The sequence below is a fragment of the Oryctolagus cuniculus genome, chromosome 6 (genome assembly GCF_964237555.1).
Source record: "Oryctolagus cuniculus chromosome 6, mOryCun1.1, whole genome shotgun sequence".
In the NCBI taxonomy this organism is placed as follows: Eukaryota; Metazoa; Chordata; class Mammalia; order Lagomorpha; family Leporidae; genus Oryctolagus; species Oryctolagus cuniculus.
The window spans coordinates 164,982,986-165,007,240 of NC_091437.1; the positions used below are offsets into that span (position 1 = coordinate 164,982,986).

The 24,255-nt window shown below is 54.4% G+C and overlaps 1 protein-coding gene and 1 long non-coding RNA gene across 3 annotated transcripts in view; one reads left to right on the top strand and one right to left on the bottom strand.

Annotated features, from left to right (window-relative positions):
• KCNK9 (potassium two pore domain channel subfamily K member 9) overlaps positions 1 to 3,691 on the bottom strand; it is a 58,710-nt gene extending 55,019 nt beyond the window's left edge. The window contains exon 1 of one of the 2 annotated variants that reach the window (XM_070075539.1): positions 909 to 3,691. In XM_070075539.1, the coding sequence (XP_069931640.1) occupies positions 909 to 1,518 (610 nt within the window). In that variant the 5' untranslated portion in view covers positions 1,519 to 3,691. The remainder of the gene's footprint in view (positions 1 to 908) is intronic. The other variant, XM_002710554.5, reaches the window with a different exon arrangement.
• LOC138849991 (uncharacterized) lies at positions 1,001 to 24,048 on the top strand. The gene is made up of 2 exons (XR_011389348.1): positions 1,001 to 1,137; positions 22,435 to 24,048. It is a non-coding gene; the product is annotated as an uncharacterized lncRNA (long non-coding RNA).
• The last annotated feature ends 207 nt before the right edge of the window (positions 24,049 to 24,255 follow it).

A 24,255-nucleotide genomic window follows, 5' to 3' on the forward strand; every position in this document is an offset into this window, starting at 1 on the left:
CGCCGCCCTGTCTCCTGCCAGCCGGGCACCAGGATGTGGGCACTTGCTCAGTTCCCACGGGTCTCAGATGGGATGGCAGTGAGGTCTCCCCAGGGGCCACCACAGCCTTCCTTTCAGCCAGCTCTCTGGAGCCGGGGACCCACAGGCAATCCACAGCGTCCCAACTGCACCCTCCCTCGAGAAGCCATTAAACTTGACCGGTCTCTGGACAAGGTCCAGCCTTGCCTTTCTCGCTGTCGTGGCCTCCAGGGTGGGCAGCTACCACCCACCCGGCCGGCCCCTGCCCTGGATCCTGGAGCAGCAACCCACCCACCTCTGCTGCCGTCCCCACCCCAAGCACTGGTGCGCAAACTCCCTCCTGGACAGGGGCTTCCCACCTGCCTCAGCTCCACAACTGGCGCTTAGGGGCCAGGGTGGGGGCAGGGGAGCAGACCTAAAACCTGGGCCCAGAGAAGGGGGGGGGGGGGGCAAAGAGGCAGAGCCCGGCCACCCCAGGCGCAGTCCCTCGTCCACCTGAATCCGTCTCGGCGAACCGGTGCCAGGCCAGCCCTCCCCAACTCCCAGGGAGGTGGGAAGTGCGAGGCTTGGAAGCCCGCGCGGCGACGCGCAGCCCGCGCCGGGGCGGCGGGTGGGTGGGTGTCGGCTCCGGGATTATTCTTAGCGCTCCGCTCTTTTCGCAAAAGTGGCGCCTCCGCCCTCCCCGCTCCAGCACGCTCGCTCCGGGCTCGCGCGCCCGGCCCAGACACCAGAGCCGCGGAGCGCACACCGGGCCGGGTCCCCAGGGGCGAGAAGTGGCGGCGCAGGGCGAGCGGGGCGCGGGGGGGGGGGGCTCCCCCTAGGGAGTCGGGGGCGCTGGGGGAGGGCCCTCGGCCCCCAGCACCCAGCCCTGCGCCTCGCGGTTACCTTACCTATGGTAGTGATGACGGTGATGGCAAAGTAAAAGGAACCGGCGAATTTCCACTGGACGCCGGCGCGGTGCGGCTCCGACTGCAGGATCACCAGCTCCAGCTGCCGGTAATCTTCGTTACTGATGTTGTACTTCCCCTTGATCCGGATCTCCTCCGCCTTGAGTTTCTCCTCCTCGCGCATCTCGTGGTCGGACTCCAGGGCGTCGAAGACCGCGGCGCCCACCAGCAGGTAGGTGAAGGTGCACGCGATCAGCGACAGCGTCCGCACGTTCTGCCGCTTCATGGCTGCGAGCAGGGAGCCGGCGCGGGGGGCATGTCCCGCGGGCTCACCGCCGCCCTCGCCCCACTGCAGCGCCCGCCGCCCTCCGCCGCCGCCGCCGCCGCCGCCAAGTTGCAAGCGGCGACCGCAACAGCAGTAGCAGCAGCAGCCCTGAGGCGGGGGGCGGGGAGGCTGGCGGGGGCCCCGCTGCCAGTGATGGCGGGGCAGGGGCTCTGTGGCAACCACCGACTGGCACAGGACGTTGTTGGAGCGCCGGGGCCAGGCGTTCCGGAATCTGGACACCCTGCGCCAGAGCCGGCCGAGGTAGCCGGTCCCACTGCGCAGGGCCATGCAAAGTGGCCCCACTGAGCACCGCGCGGGCTACGCTGCCCTCCGCACCCCGCCCCCCTGCACCCACCGGAAAGGCAGGGGCGGGAGCGAGAGCTGGCGAGAGAGGCGGGAGTCGGGGGGATGGGGTGCGGCGGGAGAGCCGGGCCGGCTCCCGCGCGCTGGCACCCAGCTAAGAGCCCGCAGGTGCGCGCACGCCCCCTGGGACCTCCTTCGCTTTCACCCCTTCTCGCTCCCCCTCTGTTGGGGGTTAGAAAAGTTTGCTAAGTGTCCGCGGCTCGCGGGTCTCCGGAAAGCGGGTGGGGGGGTGCCCAAGCAGGTGCAGCGAGCAGGGCAACCGCACGCCCCTAGGTCCGAGCGCCCCGAGCCCACCTAGGCGCGCGGGAACGCAGGAGGGTCGCCGCCGAGCGCTGGCTGGTTGGCGAAGTTTGCTCCGCTCAGTCTCCGAGGCGCGGGAGCGGGGCGCGGCCCCAAGACGGCAAAGCCCGCGGCGGAGCGGCTTCGGGTGCGGCGGCGGAACCGCGCGCGGCGGCGGCGGTCGACCAGCCGGCGTCTCCGGGGGTGGCAGTCGCGGCGGCGGCCGGAGTGGTCCCGCGGTCCTGGCGGAGCTGCAGGGTGGGCGCGGGCGCAGGAGCCGCGAGTGGGTCAGGGCCCTTCGGCGTCCGGGTGTCCAAGCAGGCGGCTGCTGCGCTGGTCTGCCCGGGGCGCAGTGTGCGTGCGCGCCGGAGGGAGCCGGAGTATGTATCTGTGTGTGCGTGTGCGTGTGTGTGCCTGTGTGTGCGCTTCACAGCCCCGCTCCGGCGGGAGGGCCGCGGGGGGTGGGGGCCGGGAGACGCCGAGGCCGGGCCTCCCTCCCTCCCTCCATCCTCCCTCCCTCCCTCCTGCAGCCTCCAGGGCGCGCCACCGCCCGCCTGGTCCCCCGCCAGCTGGAGAGGCGGCCGCGGCAGCTCCCACTGCAGCCCGAGCGCGGCGCAGGGCGCACGCGGAGGGAGCCCGGGAGAGGCGGCCAGAGCCGCCTGGGAGCGGGTGGGGGAGGGCCGAGCCCTGGGCGCCGCCGGAGTGGGGTTGGGGAGGAGCCGCCAGCCGGTTTCGGCGGGGGATGGGAGGATAAATGAGACTGGTTAGGTCTTTCCAGCCCGGCTCCCCGAGAGCGCACGCGGCCATGGCGGGCGGAGAGTTTGAGGGACCCAGGGCTGGGAGAGCGACATGGGATTCAGCCCCCGCAAGCAGATGATGGAGGGAGAGGGGAGATCCGGCAGAGAGCGGGGTGCACGCGGGGAGCGCGGCCCACCCCCCGCCAACGCCGCGCCAGGCCCAGCCACCCCGCGCAAGAGCGGGCAGCCGGCCAGAGGCGCAGCCGTGCCGAGTACCGGGTCCCCGAGAACGGCCCAGCACCCGCCGGTCTGAATCGCGCCCCGCGCCCCGCCTGATGGTGGGACTGCAGCGCGGGGACGGCGCACTCCCACCTTCCCTCTTTTCCAAGAATTCGCCTGGGTTCCCTGCGTAGCGCGCCGGGCGCGCCTCGAACGAGGCGGCCCTGCCCCTAACCGCGGCTCCGCGAGCTGCGCGGGGCGCGGAAGGAACCAGGAGCTCGGAGCCGGCGCAGCCGCTCCTCGCGTGCAGACACAGGGCCTTGCCCGGCATTGTCTGTTTCCCGCGCCCCTTCCCCATCTCCCTCTGGGTCGTCGAGAGGTTTTGCCTCGCACACCGGCCTCCTCCATCCCCTGGAGCTCGAAGCGGGGACCCGCCGCAGAGAGAACCCCCTGCCCGGGAGGAGGCGGCCACTTGGGGAAAGGGTAGCTCCCGGTGGCGGGCCAGAGGCCGCCCCCATAGACTCAGGGTGCGCTGAGGAGTGGGGTCCAGCGCCAGCACCGCTCGCGCGCTCCCGTATCCCTGTCCCCTGCGCGAGCCGCCTTGGGCTGTGCTCGCTCCCGGTCTGCACGGATGGGGCCCAGCAGATCCGAGCCCCCTGTGCGCCACCGGGGTCCTAGCGGGGACGCTCCTCACCCCCTTGGAGGGCTCCGAGTGTCCGCTGGGTGGGGAGGGGGCGCGCGCGCTGCGGGCCACGTGGGGACGGCCGGGGTTCTGTGGGGTCTCAGGCGCCGCGGAGCGCGGGGGAGGGGAATGCCACCCCCACAAGCGCTCTCCCCAGAATTCGCTATGGAACCCGAGGCCCCCGGCTGCCGGGTGAGTCACCGCGAGCGGGCGACAAGGATTCCCAGCAGCTGGGAATTCATCGCACCGCGGCTCGGCCCACGACGGATCCCCGGGAAGGCGCCACCCCCGAGTCAGCCGTCGGGCCGCCGCGGAGCGCAACAGCCGGCCGGCCCGGGCGCCACCAGGGGGCGCTGGACTCCGGCCCACGGGCGGCCCCGCGAAGTCCAGCCACCCGTGGGCTCGGTGCGCTCCCGGGACAGGCTCCGTGCGGTGCACGGCTTGAGGCTTCTTGCAGCCCCGAGGGGAGCGAAACGGCTCGTGTGTGTGTACGGGTGGGGACATCACGACCCGGTGTTACAGACTGGAAGGCTTCCAAGGAGACCGCTCCGCGCCCAAGATTGCGCAGCCGTTCTCCGCTCCCTCGACCCCGCGACCGGCCCTCCTCCCTGGCTCCCTTCGGGGACCCCAGCTGCTCTGCGTCTGACTTCAAGCTCCAGGCGCCTTGAGTGGCGGCCCGCGGCTCCCAAGGTGGCCACTCCCTCTCCCGCTCCCTGGGAACCACGGAAGGAGAGGGGGCGTCCCAGCGGGGCAGGTGCATCCCGAGCTCCCTGCAGCAAGGCCTGGGTCCTGCCCGCCCCCTGCACCCGCAGCACGGGGGTGGTCTGGTTCCAGTCCCCGCAGCTGCCCCGGCAGGGGTCCTCGGGGTCTCAACTCCCTTACAGCCTGGACAGGGACGTGGAACTCAGGTGTGGCCAGTCAGGGCCCTGGCTCTCCCGGGGCCACGGGCATTGGCTGTCGAGGGCTCAGGCGCCCACCTCTCAGCCAATGGGAGCCTTGGGACAAAGTCTGAGAGCGGCTGGGGCAGAGCCAGGAGGTGGGAAGTGGGCGGATCACCCCCTGATCTTTCGGATGGTGGAAGTAGGCAGTGTCCTAGAGCAAGCCTCTCTTTGCCAGACGCCACCTGCCCAGTGCCTCCTGGGCCTGCAAGCCGGGTTCACAGCCTGTCTGCGCCCCTTCAGTGGTCACCCCTAAAGCAGTCTTACAGATAATACAGAATGCCATGGCTTTATGGCTCCATTCCCTATGCAGGGAGAGCGTGCCCACTGCACCCTCGCTTTAGTCAGCAGGGCTGGGCAGGACCCGGCTCCCGAGCCAGTCCTTCTTCCCCAAGTCCCCTGTGCCCGGCTGCGCTGGGAGCAGGCAGGCGCCACGCTCTGGGCCTGTTTTCCCCAGGCCAACTCCTGGCTGTGTCTACCAGCACAGCGCAGGTGCACCCTGCGTGCTGGGGAGAAGCCAGGGCTGTCTGTTGCTCCAGTCCAGCTCCCTCCGCTGTGTCTACTGCTGTGTCACACTGGTGTCCCCACCTTTGAAAACAAGCAGAGCACAGGCTCCGTATCCCCATTTCACAGACCAGAAAGGTGAGGCAGGAAGAAGCCTCAAGCCCCAGCGGGGAGCCGTGCTGAGAACAGGTCTCCACGTCCTACCTCTCGGGTTTGGCAGCGACATCTGCACAGTTGATGGACCTCAGGCTGTGTCAGTTTCTGGGGCCTGTCCGGAGCTCCCCGATCTTGGAGCTGACGGCGCCGTCTGGGGAACCGTGGCTGGAACAACAGGCAGTTTCCCAAACTCCTGCGGCCATGCACCTGCCTGTGGGCCGGGAATCTGCCACGCCACCAGTCGTCCTGGAGGTTTCCACGTGGGCACCAGCAGCTGGGTGGCCCGCACGCACGGTTGTGGCAGGAGTGGGCTGGGGGCAGGGCACACAGCTAGAGGACTTGCAACAGACGGGACTTAGCGGATGATGAGCAGGTCACTCGGTGACTCGGGGCACCGGCCTGAGGCATAGCCCGGCCAAGCCCCCTCATCCAAGCCCCTCTGGGCTGAAGCCAGGGACGGCCCCACAGGCTTCGCAAGGCAGCCTGAGCCAGCAGTCTTGTCCACACAGATCCAGAAATAGCAGCACAGCGTTCCCCACAGAGCCCAGGTTGCTGCCCAGATCAATCGGACACTCAGCAGAGGGCTGCCCAGCTGACGGCTCCCAGAGTGGGAGCGGGAGCCCTGTGTCCACCACGAGGGTCTCATTCATGGGGGCTGAGAGGCAGAGCCCCTCCCCCTCCCCAAAGGCCACTCTCCAACCAGGCCCAGGGGATGGAGGGCAGCTAGCTGGGTCCAGGGCTGGCAGGGAGGCTGGTCTGACCCTGGCTTCTGCTTGTGGGTGCCCTGGGACTGGGCACAGAGCAAGGCTGCTGGGAATTTTCTGACCAGGGTAGTGGGTGTGGGGGGAGGTGGGGGGAGGGAACAGGACACGTGTGGCCAGGAAGTGGCACTGGCAAACTCTCTGGGTCACCTCCCCACAGCTCCATGCAGAGACAGGCATTCAGAGTAAAGCGACACTGGCTGGCGGCTCGTCTGCCCCCTTAACGACAGACATAAATTAATTACAAATCAAATTAAAACTAAAACTCTTCTGCTTTTACAACTAAACGAAAATCGTAATTGAGAAGTCACCAAGTGTGAGAACCAGGGGAAGTCAACAAACGCGTTTCCCCGTCTTGCACCTGGGAGACGGGCAGGACTGCCTCCGAGGGCACGGGAGAGGGAAGCACACCGTGGCGGGGGCGGGGGGATTCCCGGCAGAGCGAGGGGCACCCCTGGGATTGAGCTGGGTTTGCCCTGGGCGAGGACCCTCTCCAAGCACGGGCCTGTCCCTAGCGTACACACCCAGCTCCCCACTGGAACCCTCGGTTTGCCCAGCCGAAGCCCCGAAGCCTGCTCAGGCTCCTGTGATGAGCCAGTTCCGAGTCTCTGTGCGGTCATCTGCTCCCTGTGTGTCCTTGGGAATGGGAGGGACCCTCGCTGCTTGTCCATCAAACACTGGGAAGGGAGCTCGACCCACCAGGACAAAGTGAAACGGGGCGTGGCTTGGCCCTGCCCGAGCACCCAGCACCCAGCACCTGCTTGGGCACGGGGGACACGCTGCCCTCTTCTCCCCGCCTTACTGCCCGCCAGCCGGGGCGCAGTGCCAGCCGCTGCCTGCGTGCCCTGGAGACGCTACTACGCCGCCAGCGCCCTCCCGACGGGAGCTAACTTTAGCCCAGTCACATGGTGCATTAGTTGTGCCTGTGCCGAGAGTTTACAGATCCCTGCGGAAGGTGTTTAAATATTTTTCCTTTTCGGAAGCCTGGATCTCGCCTCTGCCATTTTCACCTTTGTGTGGCAGGAGGTATTTTTGCAAACGCAGCTGAGGTGGCAGCGATTTCGCTGCGTGACACGGTGTCCCTGTACACCGGCTGCTATTTCGGGGACACACAGGTGCACGTTTGTATCACTGCAGGCATTGTCAACTCCAGGGAGAGGGACGAGGGTGCTTCCAGAGGCCCCTGAAGGCCCTCTAGGCCCTGCAGCACTGGTGCCTCCCCGAGAAAGCCTTCCTGGACCCCCAGGACTGGGCCAGCTCCCTGGCCCTCAGTATTCCCCACTGCAGAAATGCCTCTGCCCTCAGCACCGTTGTTCTGGCCCCTGCACTAGATGCACAGCTCTCTAGGGGCTCAGAATCCTACTCCACACGCAAGTCCCCTCCCTCGAGGCCTCAGGAGGGGCATGGCTGCTTCTGGGCGGCTATCCCTACCTCTAGGTCGCTCTGAGTCCCCAACACCACCTCCCAGCCAGGCAAGGTGGGCGAGTGATGGCCGAGTCGGGAGGCGGAGGCCCCCAGATGGCACAGGAGCTGGGGAGCGCAGGCCGGCTCCGGCCGTGTGGCCGTGGCGGGCTGGTTGGCAGAGGGGCCAGCTCCCAGGCTGCCAGGATGTGTCCAGCACGTAGTGGGGCCTCAGCCAGTGTGTTAAGCCCTTCCCATCGGGCTGGAGGGCGCTCTGGCAACGAGGTTGTCTTTCTTGCTTGGGAAGTCCAGGGCCTTGCCCAGGGTCAAGGAGCTAATTGCTGGCAAAACCGGGACAGTGTCCCCTGAGGGGCAACCCGGGCTCCAAGCAGCTTAGCAGCCCAGTCCCTGCCCCCAGGGGCAAACAGCAAGAGCCCTGTTTCCACACAGAGATGGTTCACGGAGAAAGGTGGTCCCAGCAGAGCAAAGCCTGAGACAGGTGCCCGTACCGAGACGATGAAGCTGAGGCCAGTGATGGTCTGGGCCAGGGTGAGGGCAGAGTCCCTGGGAAGATGGCATTTGGCCTGAGGCTTGGATGACACACGTGGCTTTGGAAGCAGGAGCCTGGGGGCAGAGGGGACGGATGCAAAGGCCCTGAGGGGACAGGACAGAGCAAGGGGCAGACGAGGCCGGGCTTGGCAGCAGGAGACGCTGGCCTGGAGAGGCTGGGGCTTCCCTCTACAGGCACAGAGCGTCCCACTGCGCTCCGGGTGGGAGTGGGAGCCGTGGCACCCCCAATCCTGCCAGCACCCCAGCACCAGGGCCCGGGGAGCTCCCCCATGGGGCTTCTCTTTCTGGAGGCAAAAGGTCGGCCAGAAATGGGCCGCCAATTAAAGCGATAAAGACTGCAGCTCTGATGAGTGTAACCACGCCAGCTGCAACACGTGCCCGTCAGCAGCCTCCCAGAGACCACAGCGGGCACCCTGTCCACCCTGACCCCTCACGGGGCCGAGACGGCTCCGAGACACCTGGGACAGCCCTGGCAGACACTAGGGGATGGACGTCGCCACCCCCACCCCCACTCCTGGATCCTCTTTAATGTGGGAGGTTGAACCACTGGCCCCGTCTTAATATCATGTCCTTTGTTTTCATCATAGAAGTAATACTTGTTTTGCACAAAACCTGAAAAAGTAGAGAAAAGTATCAGAAAACAAACAAACAAAAAAAAACAGCCCCCCAGTCCCAAGGATCCACCCCCAGGTCAGCGAGACAGGACCACTGCAGCCAAGGGGGGCCAGCACGGCAGGACCACCAAACTAGGAGTCTAGTTTGAGGGAGGAGTGGCAGTGCAGGGTGACCAACGCTCTGGGGGCTGGGGCAGGGGCTGAAGGAGGACCTGGATAGGAGACAGGGATGCCACTGAGGCCACGCCCCTCCCCAGCCAGCACGCTCCGAGTCCATGGTGCCTCTTGTTCTTGCTTTAATACTCAGTTCCTGCTTGTAGCCCTGGTCAGCATGGCACAGGGCTCTGCCCCAGGCCACAGAGCCGGCTTGGGTTGTGCCAGACAGTGGAAGCCCCCCACGCCAGCCCAGGGCCCTCCTGGCTCCCCAGGGAAGCCACCTTCCCCCTGGTTCCCTCCTGGGATCCAGACAGGCTGTGTGGTTCCCTTCTCAGCACAGGTGAGCACGGCACGAAGGCGCGCTGGTCACCGCTGTCTGTCCCCAGCTCTCCAGTGGTGGCTTCCCCTGAGACTCCTGGACATCCAAGCCAGGCCATTCCACACCCATCAGAGAAAGGAGGTGCAGGTGGGGCGCCCAACAGGACAGAGCATGGGGCCAGGTGGCCAGGAGACAGGAGCGATGGTGGGGAGAGGGTCAGTGGCACAGGCTCCTGCCTCGGGTCCAGGTGTTTCCACGCCAGAGCCCCACCTCCCCCAGACTGGAGCCCAGGATCCGGGGGGCTCAGCACCAGAACAGAGCCTCCTTTCTTTCCCGACTCACACACCTGTTGGCCTCTACCCGGCCAGTTCCCAACCCAGGCTCCAGAGGCTGCACCGGTGAGGTGGGCACAGTCTGGGTCCCCAAGGAGCTCACATCACAGCCCCTCCCCCCACGGCTTGGCCACCATCAGCCATCTCCCCCACAGCTCAGCCCCAAACGCACCCCTCCCCTCCTGCCCCAGTACAGCCCCTCCTTGCCCTGCTGAGCCACCCAGCTCACGCCTCCCCCAGCCACGACTTTGCCGTCTGCTCTGGCGTCATGGAAAGCACGTGGGGGAAGGACTCGGGGTTCCCCTGCCTCTCCCTGCTACACACGCACTTGGGGTCAGGTCTGCATCGCCGAGTGAGCGCGCCCAGCCTCTGCCGCTCCCTCTCCTTTGTGTCTCCTGAGTTTCTCTGAGGTTCAGCGTCTCAGCCCAGGGTGTCAGCCATCAGCCACCGTCCCTGAGCCCTCAAGAGCTGACAGTCGGATGCTCCCAAGAAGGGAGGGGTCACATGTAGACATTTCTCCTTCATCCTATCTTCACCACAAATATTTGAAAAATAAAACAAAAAATGTATTTCTCGCGCATGTGAGTCAACAGAGGCCCCTGGAGCCTCACGCCAGGCTCCCCCCGATCCGGGATTCAAACCCTCAACAGGGAACAAGAAGGTGGCAAATCCAGCCATGGTTCCCAGCGCTTCTGCCTTGCCTCGCTTCTGTTCACATCTCACGACTGACCTCACACTCAGCAAAGACCCTGGCCCGAGAGTCGTGTTCCCACCCAAGCTCTCGTGCCCCCCAGGAAGGCAGAGAAAAGCCATCTGGGGGTGCTGTGCATGTCATCAGCCCCCACTGAGGTGAAGACTCAGGAAGACTTGAACCCAAGAACAAGACAGAACCAAGTCCACAAAACAGCGAGATGAGCAGGGCGAGGTATGGCGGTGAGCTGGGACCCAGACACAGGGGCACGTTGACCAGAGTGGATGAGGCTTGGCCTGTCTTGGGCTCTGCAAGGCTCCTGAAATAGAGACCAAGGACAAGCTCCAGTGCCTGCCTCCTCAGAAGTCACAGCACAGGAACCCGAGGAGCTGGCGGCAGGGAGAGGCCGGAGTTCTGCCGTGACCAAGGCCGGAGTTCTGCTATGACCAAGGAGGGACAAGCCGGGGGCCAAGGAGGGACAAGCCGAGGGCCAAGGGAACTTGGTGCTGTGTGACACAGTCGGGATCTTGTCTTTAATCAATAGCAGAGAGATCTGGGTGTGGTTCAGTACGCGGAGAGAAGGAGGCGGCCCTGGAGGCGGGGCAAGGGGACGCAGGGACTCCCGGAGACACGAGGGGAGGAAGGGAGGCAGCACTACTTGAAGAGGGAGGAAGAGCAAGATGAGTCTTCCACCAGAAAACTTAGGAACTGCATGGGATGCGCCAATGGGATAACGGGGAACTTTTAGACGGAAGCGTCCGGATTCTTCCTAGGGAGAAGGGATCCCTCACACGCAGTTCAATGAGCCACAGAAGCCAACTCCAAGCTGTTTATTAGAAACGCACTCAAAAGTGATTTCCAACAGTACTGAAAATAGAAATGGCTGGAAAAATATGGACAAGAGTAAAGTAGATGAAAATAAGGCAGGACTGGCAAATATTTATCTCAAAAAAGTTCCGTGAATTTAAATGTGGTAAATTACCACATTGTACCAAGAAGCAATATATAGCCAGAAGCCTGTGTGAAAAAAAAAATAAAAAATAAAATGAAGGCTACATATGTAGAGCAAAAACTACTAGCAAAGAAAAGAGCATTTAAAAGAAATATAATTACAGGGAAAGACGACTGTGCACCTCTACCAGAAATTAGCAAAAGTGTCTGACAATGATGTGCAGTCCAATGTACCACACGGGCATGGCTTGCATCCTGGCTTGGACAAGTCAGATTTAAAACATAGCTTTAGGGACAATGAGGGCCATGTGGGTGAACATCAGTGGAGCTGTAGCTGATCAGAGAACCTCACTCTGACTTTCTCATCTGCATTAAGCTGCTGGCTATGTAGGGAAGCCTACTCCTTAGTAAAAGAACCTTGGGTTTCCAGGGAGTGAGATACCATGAAGCCTGTGGATTACTTTTACCCACCACAGTGACAAATGTGGCAGAATGAGCACCTCTTGCATCTTGGTTCATTATACGAGAGGTCTTCAAAATCTATGAAAATGTGTATTTTGTCTATTTTCTAAAAGATTTATTTATTTATTTTGAAAGTCTGTTACAGAGAGAGATCGAGAGAGAGAGAGACTCTTCCATCCACTGGTTCACTCCCTCAATGGCCACAAAGCCCAGCACTGGACCAGGCTGAAGCCAGGATCCAGGAGCTTCATCTGGGTCTCCCGTGTGTGTGGCAGGGAGCCAAGCACTCAGGCCATCTTCCACTGCTTTTTCAGGCCATTAACAGAGAGCTGGATCGGAAGTGGAACAGGCAGGACACAAACTGGTGCCCATATGGATGCTGGCACCGCAGGCAGTGGTTTTACCCACTATGCCACAGTGCCAGCCCACAAAAACGCGTCTTCTGAAAAAATTATGAATGGATTTAATTTTGTTTGCATCAGAAACTTTCTGAAGTTCTCTCTCTCTGCTTTTTCTGGCACATTTGAAAATTTTCAAAAATAAAAAATAACCAACGTAATGACACCATAATTGAAAAATGCGAAAAACAAATGTATATATACAAAGGAGAATACATTTTCATACGTCCAAAGACTACTGGTAAGAACCAGCCTGTAATAGGATGTATGTCTTCCCCAATTCAAGAGCAGAGTTTTGCACAGGCTGCGTGCCCTGTGCATGCCTCATGCCAGCAGGAGTCAATAGTAAGAGGGGAGCAAAACAAACAAACAAACAAACAAAAACTTTACCTGAAAAATTCCACAAGCCCAACCTGACCCCTGAGTCAAAAAGAGAACCGAAGGCTATCTGGAAGGCAAAGGATGAGAGAAACGCCTCATATTAAAAGCCAGGGAGCTGAGTTGAGACATTCCACTAGAAATGAGGAGAGACTGAACGTCGGCATTTACCACTTGTCTGGAGAAATCCAGGAACGAAGCAACAGAGGAAACAAGAAAGAGGGAATTCATGAGGATAAGAAAGGCAACGGATGAAAGAGAAAATTATTTAAAAAAAAAAAACAGAAAAATAAGTAAATGCAAAGGCTGGCTCTTTGAACATGCTAATAAAATAGAGAAAAACCCTCGTGAGGCCAATTATGGAGAATGAAGAGAGAGTGAAAAGTAAAATTAGACCAGATTAGGGATGAGACGGCAGGCATAACCAATATAACTACAGATACAGGGGAGATAAAGCCATTAGGAGAGGATATCGTTTGCAACTCTGTGATAACAAAATGAAAACCTCCAGGAAATGGACGGCTTCCTAGTAAAAAAGTAAATTACCAAAATCAATCCAAGAAAAATGGAAAATTTTAATAGACCAATTACCATGGAAGATACTAGCAGGTCACTGGAGATCTATCAGTGAAAAGACACCAAAGTCAGACAGGCTCATGGCTGAGTTTTCTGTAACTTCTAAAGGACTAATCATGTTGATGCTGTTTGAACTATTCTGAGCCACAGAAAAAGATATTAGAGACAGTCCCTTATTCGTTCTATTATTCTAGAATAACTTTAACACAAATAATGCAAGATAATGTGAACTACAGCCCAACAGGTCTTAAAAACATAGGTAAAAAATTCTAAATAAAGTGCTAGCAAATAGCACTTAGCAGCATACCACAAAAATAACTCATGGCCTTTGTCAGATTTATTCTGGGAACTTGTGGCTGAGACCATTGGCCCATTCTCATTTTGTAGGCATACTGATGCCTGCTGTTGGCATGACCCACGTCAGGGCAGGTGAGGCAGTGGTCATTAGGGCACTGAGGTCTAGAAGTGAACAGGGACTGGACAGAACCAAGACATCCAATGGAGCCTAGACATTTGTCAGGAAATGCCAATATTCTGCAGAGAAATTTTACTGGGTTTATTTTCAGAGCAGGTTCTAAAAGATAATAGTGTTTCAGCATCTTCTAAACATTCCGTAATACCGATTCCATTATGATTTGAAATGCACCGAAGGAAAGGCTAAGGGAATTTTCCTGGGTTTTGATTGCACAAGTTGCTGTGCTGAGCACGTGCCAAACCTAACATCACTGAATTCTCCCAGCAACCCTGACACAACTGATGCCCAGGTAGGCAGGGAGTAGGAGGTGCAGGACTTCCTAGACCATGAGGATAGTGAGAGCAGAGTGCAGATCTAAGTGGCAGTTTTCAATGGCACACATGGAAGCCTCACATGTCCCCTGGTGCCTTCCTGGATCATGGAAGTGTTCCAGTCTCTTTATTCAAAGCCAGGAGCTATGGACTGAGCACTGAATTAGGTATCAGGAGACCTGGGCTCTGTTTCATGTTCTGGCACCAGCCTGGCTGGGGGTTAGGCTCTGACTTTTAAGACATTCTCAGGTTTACAACCTCCTGAGGTCCTCCTAAGACTTGCCCCAGCAGGGCTGGCTGCAGGGAGCTGTCCGTGGTGCTGAAAGCGATCCTGCCTGGAGCCTCCAGCTTTACCCGTTTTCAGAGGAGCTGGCTTGGGAGGCTGCCAAGCAGCACACTGTGATTAATCAGCAGGTTTGAAATGGCAAACTAAATTCTAAAGGGGGAAGGGAGGAAGAATTCTTTATTGGTTTTCTGAGTCAGTGCCAAAGGATCTTTCATTTTCCCAAAAAAGCTATGTCTTTGACACTTCTCATCAACTGAATTGGATATCTCAGTTTTTGCACAGAGACATAGAATTAAGTTCCCGCCGTTCAGGTGAAGAAATGGAGAATCAGCTAATTCCAAAGCCCCGCTTGCTCCTCAGAAGGTCCTTTTCTCAGTGGGAGTCAGCATATGAGATCTTGTGTCCATTACTCGTGCATTTTTATTGTTATTTTGGTTTTTTGAAAACAGCGTGTGTATGTATCCTTCATAAACACACTGATTCACTTCTGGAGTTTCTTGTAATTGGAACCATCCTGAACACATCCTTCTGCACCCTGCTTCATTCCTCCCACAGTACGTTTGTGAAATGCATCTGGTCGGCTGTGTATTTACCATTCTGTAATATTCTATGGGAATATATCACAATATATTTATCCATTCCCCTCTCAATGTGGCATTCCAGTTTAGTCCTTCCCCCTATTGTTAACAATGAACAGCTCTGGAATAAAATTCTGGAACATACCTCACATTGAATAAGACCTTGGATTTCATCAAATGGAATTGCTGGGTCACAGCATATGACCACATGACCAGTTCAGCTCTCCTAGGAGTGGTAGAGAATTCTGGTGCCACCACATCCATTCTCCCCTTCGCCCCATGGGAGATACATCCCATGTGCAGTCTGGAGAGGCAAGTAACTTACTCTGCTCCATCGATTGTGAATGTAAATGGCCTATAGCATTCTAGGCGGAGTCATTTCATTAAACTGTCAGACTCTCAGTTTCTTACCTTTTTCCTCTTTATGGGATATGTTGATGAACAAAAGTATTTTCATAAAGTTGAGTCTATCATTCTTATGAATTTTTGTGTCTTGACTTTATACTTTCTGTGTCTTGATTCAGAGTATCTACTCTCTGTGGCAAGATGATGACAATATTTATGTCTTCTAATTGTTTTAGATGTTCATGCCTTGGTCTTTATCTACAATAGATTTTTGCATGTGATGGTATTATGTTACAACATCTCTCTTTCTTTATAGTTGCTTCTACCACACTGTTTCAGGAAAAGTTCATCCTTACTCCACTGATACGCAGCAGTAACATTTCATACATCAAGTGTGCACAGTCAAGTCTTGGCCCCCCATTGGTCCATTTGTCTACCCACATTAATTACTTCATTATGATACACTTTGACTTATTCTTCAAGAGTGTGTTGGTTATTATTGAGCCTCCGCATTCCTATATAAATTTTAGAATCATTTTGCCAAGTTCCACCAAAAATTGTTAAGGCTTTTACTGTTATTGCATTGAATCTATAGATCAATTTAGTGGGAATTTATATCTTTATGATAGAGAGTCTTCCAACCCATTTATTAAGATCTCCTTTAATGTCCTGCAATAACTTTTTATAACTTTTCCTATAAAGGTCTTAACGTTAAAAAAGACTTATTGTTAGGTTCTGTATTAGTCTCCTATGGATGCTCTAACAAATTACCACCAGCGTGGTGGCTTAAGGCAACACAAATTCATCATCTGACAGTGCTGGGAGCCCAGAGTCTGCAATGAGCGTTTAGGAACGAGCTGGCTGAACGCTTTGTGGAGGCTCTAGGAGAGAGTCTCCTTCCTTCACTCTTCCAGATCCGAGTTTGGGGAATTCCTTGGCTCACAGCCCCTTCCTCCATCTTCAGAGGGAAGTTTAGTTCGTCATGCTGCCATCTGTTTCTCCTTTGCTTCCATTCTCTTCTTTGAAGGACTCTTGTGATTACACTGGGATCACCTGGATAATCCTCCTATCTTAAGGTTAGGCCATCAGCAATCTGAATCTGGGCCCATAATTCTCTTCTGTCATGTAACCCAATATATTCACAGCTATCTTGAGGATGCCTTATTCTTTTCATGGGTTCTTTATATTTTTATAATTCTATAAGTAATACTTTTATAATTTTACTTTTTAGAATTTTGCTTCTTTGATACAGAAATGCTGTGAAATTTTGCTTGCTGATTTTTGCTAAACTTATTAATTCTAATAAATCTGAAGATGCAGCAGGATTTTTGTTATTGATCATATATAAATGACAGTTTTGTTTCTTTCTATGCTTTATGCTTTTTTATTTTCTTTACTTCTAGTGGTTCTAGTATATAAGGACCACTTATATAATGTTGAATAGAAGTGGAGATAATTTCCACCCTTGTTTTTTTCCTCATCTTGAGAGTATTTATAAAGCTACAACAGTGAGAATAAGGTTTGCTTTGTTACTATCTTTTAAAGATACTGTTTATCAAGTCACCAAAACTCTCTAGTCCTAGCTTACTGAGAATTCCTTTTAGGTTTGGGAGCTATCCATTCATGAGTGGATACTGATTTTATCAAGGCATTTTCTTATCTATAAAGATGATTAAAGAATTTTACTCCTTGTTATTGTGATGGATGCATCAATAGTTTTTCTTTCTTTTTAAAAAAGATTTATTCATTTATTATTTGAAAGAGTTATACAGAGAGAGAGAAAAAGCAGAAAGAGAGAGAGGTCTTCCATCTGCTGGTTCATTCCCCAGATGGCTGCAATGGCTGAAGCTAAGCCAATCCGAAGCCAGGAGCCAGGAGCTTCTTCTGGGTCTCCCATGCGGGTACAGGAGCCCAAGGACTTGAGCCATCCTCCACTGCTTTCCCAGGCCATAGCAGAGAGCTGGATCAGAAGTGGAGCAGCCGGGTCTTGAACCAGTGCCCATACGTGATGCCGGTGCTTCAAGCCAGGGCATTAACCCACTGCGTCACAGTGCCATTCCCACATCAATAGTTTTTCTAGAGTGAAACCAACCTTGCATTCTTTGAGTTAAGGATAACCTGGTCATGATACCACATATTTTTCACACATTACTGCATGTTTGCAAAAATTTAGATCAGAAATTTTGCACTTAGGCCAATGAATGACTTAGGCTGATGTCCCCTTTCTTGTGGTGTCTTTGTCAAGGTTTTCTGTTAAGGTTGCACTAGCCTCACATAAAATATTTGAGTGTTTATTCTTTTCCTACACTTAGATATACTTTATAATTATTTTTTCTTTGAATGTTTATTAGAACATATAGTTAAAAACCATCTGAGCTTATAGTTCTCTTTTTGGAAAGTCTTTTAACCACTGATTTTGCTTCTTTAATGGGTTTGGGGTTATTCAGTTTTCCTGTATCACAAATTTTTTTAATAATTGTTTCCAGAAAATTTATATTTTATTTGAGTTTTCAAGTTCATTGGCACAAACTTCTTCATAATGTCCTCTTCTCATGTTTATAATATCCTGCTATTACTGCCCGCAGTGTAATTTGTAATGTCGTTATTTGTGCCTTTTCTTTTTTCTTTAATAAGCTAGTCAGAGGTTTTCTATTTTATCAGCTTTTTCAAGAAATAACCTTCGGCTTTGTGCTATTGTGTATTTCTTCCCTATTTTATTAACTTACAGTCTTGCATTTATTACATCCTTTTACTCTCTTCGCTCTCTTAGACCATCACTTCCAGTACCTGGGGAGGTTGCCTGGCTCATTAACTTTCATCTTTTGATTGTAAGTCTTTATGTTTACAAATTGCCCCTCTAAAAGAAACGACTTATCTGAATCAGACACATTTTTATATATACTCTTATTTTCAACGTTTCCTGTTTTCCATCTGTGGTGATTTCTTTCTTCAACTAGGAATTACCTAGAAGTGTTTCCTAGTTTTGAAACGCACAAGACTTAGACATGTCAATCTGTGACTGATTTCTATCTTAGTCATATTGGGTTCAGAGAATGTGATGTATATGCTAATAGCCCTTCCACTGTAGACTAGGGCACAAAGCAAGGCACACCATATGCACTTGATAAAAGTGTCTTTCCTCAGTTGTTGAATGAAATATTCTATACCAGGGCACTTCAAAGATTCCAGAGAATACTGGAATTAAAATAAAAGTCTAGGCTGGCGCCATGGTTCAATAGGCTAATCCTCCACCTGTGGCACCGGCACACCGGGTTCTAGTCCCAGTTGGGGTGCAGGATTCTGTCCTGGTCGCTCCTCTTCCTGTCCAGCTCTCTGCTGTGTCCCGGGAGTGCAGTGGAGGATGACCCAAGTGCTTGGGCCCTGCACCCCATGGGAGACCAGGAGAAGCACCTGGCTCCTGCCATCGGATCAGTGCAGTGTGCCAGCCGCAGCAGCCATTGAGGGGTGAACCAACGGAAAAGGAAGACCTTTCTCTCTGTCTCTCTCTCTCACTGTCCACTCTGCCTGTCAAGAAAATAAAAGTCTACGTTGGTGAAAACAACTTAGAAATCAATGGAAAACTTTTTCATAATGCACATTTTCCACAAACTATTCAAAGACCCCCTTCATGTCAAAGACCCCTTCCACTAGGTCAAAATTCATTGAATCTGAGAAATATTCCATACCAATCTTTGTCCCCTTGATTTTTCATTTACTGTGAGAGGTGGGTGAATTCAAATTTCCTACTATCATTGTGTGTTTGCACCTCCTTGTAGTTTTTCTGTCAGCTTTTGCTTTACGTGTTTGAGATTATTAGTTGCATACATATTTGGAATTACAATCACTCCCTGCTGAGGTATCACTTTTATCATCATGATGTCACTATCTTTATTTTTAGAATTTATGTTTTGTCCTAGACTTCTTTTATTTATTTTTTTTCTGGTTCACTTTTTCTTACCATTTTATTTCAACTTTTTGTAACTTTATATATTAATATCAAATGGGGGGCCAGCGCTGTGGCATAGCAGTTAAAACCACCGCTTGCAGTGCAGGCATCCTATATGGGCAACAGTTTGAATGCTGGCTCCTGGTTTAGGGTCAGTGCAGCTTCGGCCATTGCAGCCAATTGGGGAGTGAACCAGCAGATGGAAGCTCGCTCTCTCTCACCTCTCCTCTGTCTGTGTAACTATTTCAAATAAATAAATAAATCTTAAAAATATCAAATGGGAACATCATAAACCTGATTTATAGTTCTCATCTCATCTTTCATTTAGACTATTTAGTCTATTTTCATTTATTGTTAGTACTGATACAGTTATTTTATAGGTATTTTCCAGCTATTACTTAACTGATCTCTGCTTCACTTTTCTCAATTGTAACCTGTGGAGAATGACATCTATAAACATTTTAAGGGACTTATACACATTTATATACATACATATATATGGGAACTTAGAATAAGGTAAACATATTTATTAAGTGTAAACATAACTATTAGCCATTCTGATTGTGGCTTTATTTGTTCTATCATTTATATTTCTTCCTTTAGTTCCTATTCTTTCCTTTCTTGTCTCATTTTGGCAGGAAAGTTTTCCTCATTTCAATTCTGGATTTCACTCATTTATAAGTTGCTCATGTTATTTCCCATTTCTTAATAATTAGCCCAATAATTAAAACTTCTTTAATTAAAGCACCAAGGTCCAAGTTAATCTTTGAGAATGATATTAAAGTGTCCTATGTTGACCCCCATTATCCTCTCAGCAACATTTGCATGATTTTGCTGCATGTGTTAATCCTACCAGGTTTTAACTCCATAACTCATCATTACTGTTCATTCTGTAAATGTCAAGACTTTTCTCCAGATGTACCACCTTTTTCTTCTTTCCCACATCTCTAACATTTCATCTGCCATCCATTTTCTTCTGCCTATACTTCCTTCTTTCAAATCCCCTTTGATGAGGTTTTATGATGAAAAACTATTTCTGATGATATGAAAATGTCAATATTTCACCTACTGGAAAGCATTTTTGTTACTAAGTATATTCTCAGACATCATTCCATTGCCCCGGATAAGAAGTCATCTGTCAGTCAAATTGTAATGTCTCTGAGGGTAATTTGGCGTTTCTTCCTGTCACTTTTTAATAGTATCCCTTTGTATCTGGTCTCCTGAGATTGCATTGTGATGGTCAAGTGTGTGTTTTAAATGTACTGGTATTTGTAATTTGCTGGGCTCCTTGAACATGTGGACTTTTGTGCCTGTGTGTTCCGAGACATTCTGAGTCATTCCATCTCCAGAGGCTGCCTGCTGTCCATCCTCCTCATCTGTTTCCAGGGTCTGAGATCAGACATACTCGAGAGAATTTCTCATGGTGTCTTCCATGTTCTCTCAAGTCTCCTTCAGATTTTCTGGTGCTTTTGCACTGCATTTATTATCATTATCATTTAAAGAATAATTCTATTTATTTGAAAGGCAGAGTGACAGAGAGGGACTGCCTGTTTTAATAACACCTTAAGTTCTCATTCTTTACTGGGTTAATCTGCTCTTCAACATACTCACTAAATATTTCATTTCCATTCTGTTTTCCAGCTTTGGCATGATTCTTTTATGATGTTCTTGTCTTTTTTAAGATTTGTTTGAAAGATACACATATGAGAGAGAGCGGGAGAGAGGGAGAGGGAGAGAGAAGGAGAGAGAGGGAGAGAGAGAGGGAGGGAGAGGAGAGAATCTTCCATCCACTGGTTCACTTCCCAAATGACTGTAATGGCTGGGGCTGGGCCAGGCCAAAGCCAGGAGCCTTTTCCATGTCTCCCATGTGGGTGGCAGGGGCCCAAACACTTGCACCATCTTTCACTTTCGCAGGCAGATTAACAGGGGGCTGGATGGGGAGTGGAACAGCTGGGACTCAAGCCAGCAGCCTTATTGGATACTGGCATTGTAGGCTGTGACTTAACCCACTATGCCACAACACTAGCCCCAACATTCTGGTTCTTGACCCATTTTGATACATTTTTATTTCAGATCATGTATTAAGGATACTTATTTTTCAGTCTGTCTGATGAGTTCGGTAACTGATTCTTTGGCAAGCTGGCATCTGTTGATTTTCTTTTTTTTTTTTTCCTTCCTGGCTCTCACGTTTGAGGCATTGCTACCTCATGTATTTAGTGACTTTGTTTGTGAAGTCTGACTGATTCATTTTCCTTGTGCAGACTTTGTGGGTCTGGGAGAAAAAGTGGGTTCCTCCAGAAAGGATGCCTTTGCTCTGTAAGATGTCTGGTGTGTGTCTGGATTCTACCGATCCAGGACCACTCTGAAATCAACCGACAGCCTGAAGCCTGAGGGAGGAGTTTACGCCGTGCCATCTGGGGCTGTGACTTCTTGGGTGGGTCCAGTTGGGCTGGACTCCAAGGTGCAGGCAGGGAAACGCAACATCTCCTCTCCTAGGGCGGGAGGAAGGCTGATGTGCACTCACCGTTGACTAAGGCTGTAACCCTTTGGCTCCATGATCAGTGGGGAGCAGTCTCCCATGGGGTCCCCTGCGCGGATGCTCCCACGTCAGCCACACCCACCAAAGTGGCAGCTGGCCTCACTCTTTCTTCCTTTCCTGCCACTCGGATGTATCTAGCACTGTGTACAATCACCATCCTTGTCTGCAATAGGAGTCAGGGCCCCCAGCCCACTCTGCTGAAAGCCTGTTGTCTTCCCCCTTGAAGACACTGTTGGGAGGCCCCAGAAGCCAGGCAGGAACACACATCCCCCTCTCCCCTGCCTGCTGGGGCCAGGTCGCTTCTTCAGATGCCATACTGGCAGTGGTTTCCTGGGGCAGCGGACTAAGAAGCCCCATCTGATGCTTGAAGCTTTGGGAACCACCTGTACCTCCAGCTTTTGCTTGAATACCTCTAGTGACAAAGTGCTCACTCCTTTCCCATTGGAGCATTGCTGTCAGCAAGTTCTGCCTTGCGTTGGTTCTTGTTACCTGATACATGAGCTCAGGCAGGAGACGAGGCGGGCACAGAGGGTCGTGTGCTCAGAGTGCCAGAGGGCATTGGGAAGCGTGTGAGAAGGCGGCAGTTTTGCTGTTGCTCACCAAGAACGACTGGTGTAACGGTGCCCCCGAAATGTGCGTGTTTATCACACTATGGCCAAGCACGGCCACAGGGCTGGCGGGGGCTCAGCTGGGACTTGGCTCCCCGCACATCTCCCCCTGATCCTGGCTCCTGCCTGTGAATGCCTGGTGACTACGGGGCCACTGCAAGCCCGTGCTGCCCAGCGGGAACAAGGATCTGGAGAGCAAAACCAGCCCAGCCAGCTGGCAAAGACCAATGCACAGGGCTCTCATTCCAGTTCTGCCTCTTCCACCCTGGGCAGGGAAGAGGTCTCTGGACTGACAGGGGCTCTGTGTGACTCCACTGTCAAGGAGCTCACAGCCTGGACCTCTGCGGGCCCACGAGGAATGGAGGCATCCCTGGGACTCCTGCCCCAGGTCCTCTGTCTCAGCCACAGGCCCTGCCACAGCTCTCTGGCCAGGAGGATGCAGCCCTGCCACCTGAAAAGGCCCCTGGCTCCCCACGGCCCTGCGACCAAGCCCCAGCTGGCCAAAGCACGCTCAGGGCCTCCTTGCCCTGACCCCAGGTCGCATCCTGCAGTGGAGCAGGGAGGGTACTCGGGGCACAGGAGAGGGCCTGGAGGCACTAGCGCCCGGCCTCATTTGGGCTTCTTTCCAGGTGCCACGGCCATCTCTAACACCCCCTTCTCCAAGAAGGCAGCTTCACCTCCTGTCCTCAGAGGTCCTCCTCTCTCGTGCCATCTGGCTTCCCGTTTTTGGAAACCGAACATGAAGAAAACTTCATGGAAGAATCACCAGCGTGCTTGCCACTCAGAATCAAACACCGCATGGTTCTCCACGCTGGCTTTCCCAGCATCCTGCGTCTCTGCTGCTCTATTCACAGCCGTATCTTTGTCTACATACGCACTGCACTGACACTGCAGCCTCACCAAGTCTCCGTGAGGACGCCAGAGGCGTCACCTGTGCTCCAGGTCAGCTAAGGCAGGTGTCGCATGTTCTGCGGACACCAGGTGATGTGGAGGGGCTGCCTCCAGGCGTGGGAATGCTCACCCCGCGCTCCAGCGAGCTGCTTCAGCAGGTTTTGGGGTCTGTGCATGTAGAGGTACAGAGACACTATTGGCTCCATCCAGAAACGAGGTGCCCAGCCCTGATGCACCCAGAGTCCCTGCCCAGCGCAGGTGGCCCTTCCCAGGTTGCTTCCCCTGCGGATCCTGGAGCTGGGGCTGCTGCTGAATGCGAGCCCAGGCTGAGAGGGGGCGGGGCCCTGCACACCACATGCTCCCACGTCTGCTGGGCCTGGGGCCTGCATGGTGGCCCTGTTGCAGCCTGGGAGGCTGAGACCTGGAGCTGCAGGGGCGTGGGTCCCCAGGCCCCATGGCCTCCGCATGTGGATGGGGCCCTCTCTGTTTCCTGAGAGGTCCGAGCAGGGTAGCCCTCCCTCCCTGGCCCTGCCTGCTTGGCCCCAGCCCTGCTCTTTGTCCCCCACTGCTCCTGGGAGCCATCAGAGCCTGAGGGATGCCCCACACCGGGGTCTGCTGAGGCCCCAGGGCCGTCTGTCCTCCTGGGAGCAGGGGAGCGCAGATCTGCTCCCAGCAGCAATGGGAGCTAAGACAGCCAGGATGCAGGCCCTGAGCAGGGGCTCTCTCGCTCCCCGGGATGGATGACGCTGGCCATGGGCTCTCACTCTCCCTTAAGTCTCCCCGAGGACGTCGGTACCAGGGCCACTGGGTGCCGCTCCACCCGCTCCTCTTATGGCTGCTTCTCTGTCCCAGGACTCCACCCCTCCCCTCCCAGACAACCTTTGGTTCCTGTCTCGTCTCAGGGTTTGCTTTGGGGGCACTCTAGCCGGGACCCTGGCCCGTGCGGGGCCGCAGGAGGCCGGCTGCCACGGTTCCAGTGCGGCTCGTCCACTGGAGCCAGGCTGCGCACACGGCGCTGGTGCCCCGGAAGGGGCTCCTGGAGAGGACGGACGGCCCCAAGTAGTGCACACCTCGGATGCACAGGGCCACCTGGCTGGCAGCTGCACAGTTCTCCAGCAACCCACCTCGTGCTTACGTGCCTGGCTGCCGTGGTGGTGCTGCCAGGCGGCGAGCCATCCTCTCTCCTCTAGGGACTGGACGGTCGTCACGAGGGCATCACGAGGGCAGGGTGCTTCCCGCGAAGCTGCTTCATTTATAAACGCTCGCCTGTCTGATCTCCCTCACCCGCACCGCCACCATAGCCGTGGCCTCCCAACCTCCCAGCCGTGAGCCGAATAAACATGTGTTCTTCAGCGCTTAGTCCTGGCTTTTCTGTTACAGCCGCACAGAGAGGACCAAGGCGCCAGCTAAGGTCCAGCCTCTGTACAGGGTACAGCGCCCAGGTATAGCAGGACCCCAGGCTCCTAGTGCGTGCCCTCAGGGGCAGGGAGGCAGCAAGGCCATGGGGATGGGGGTGGGGAGGGGAGGGGCAGGGGGCACCCCTCAGCCCAGGCTAGGGT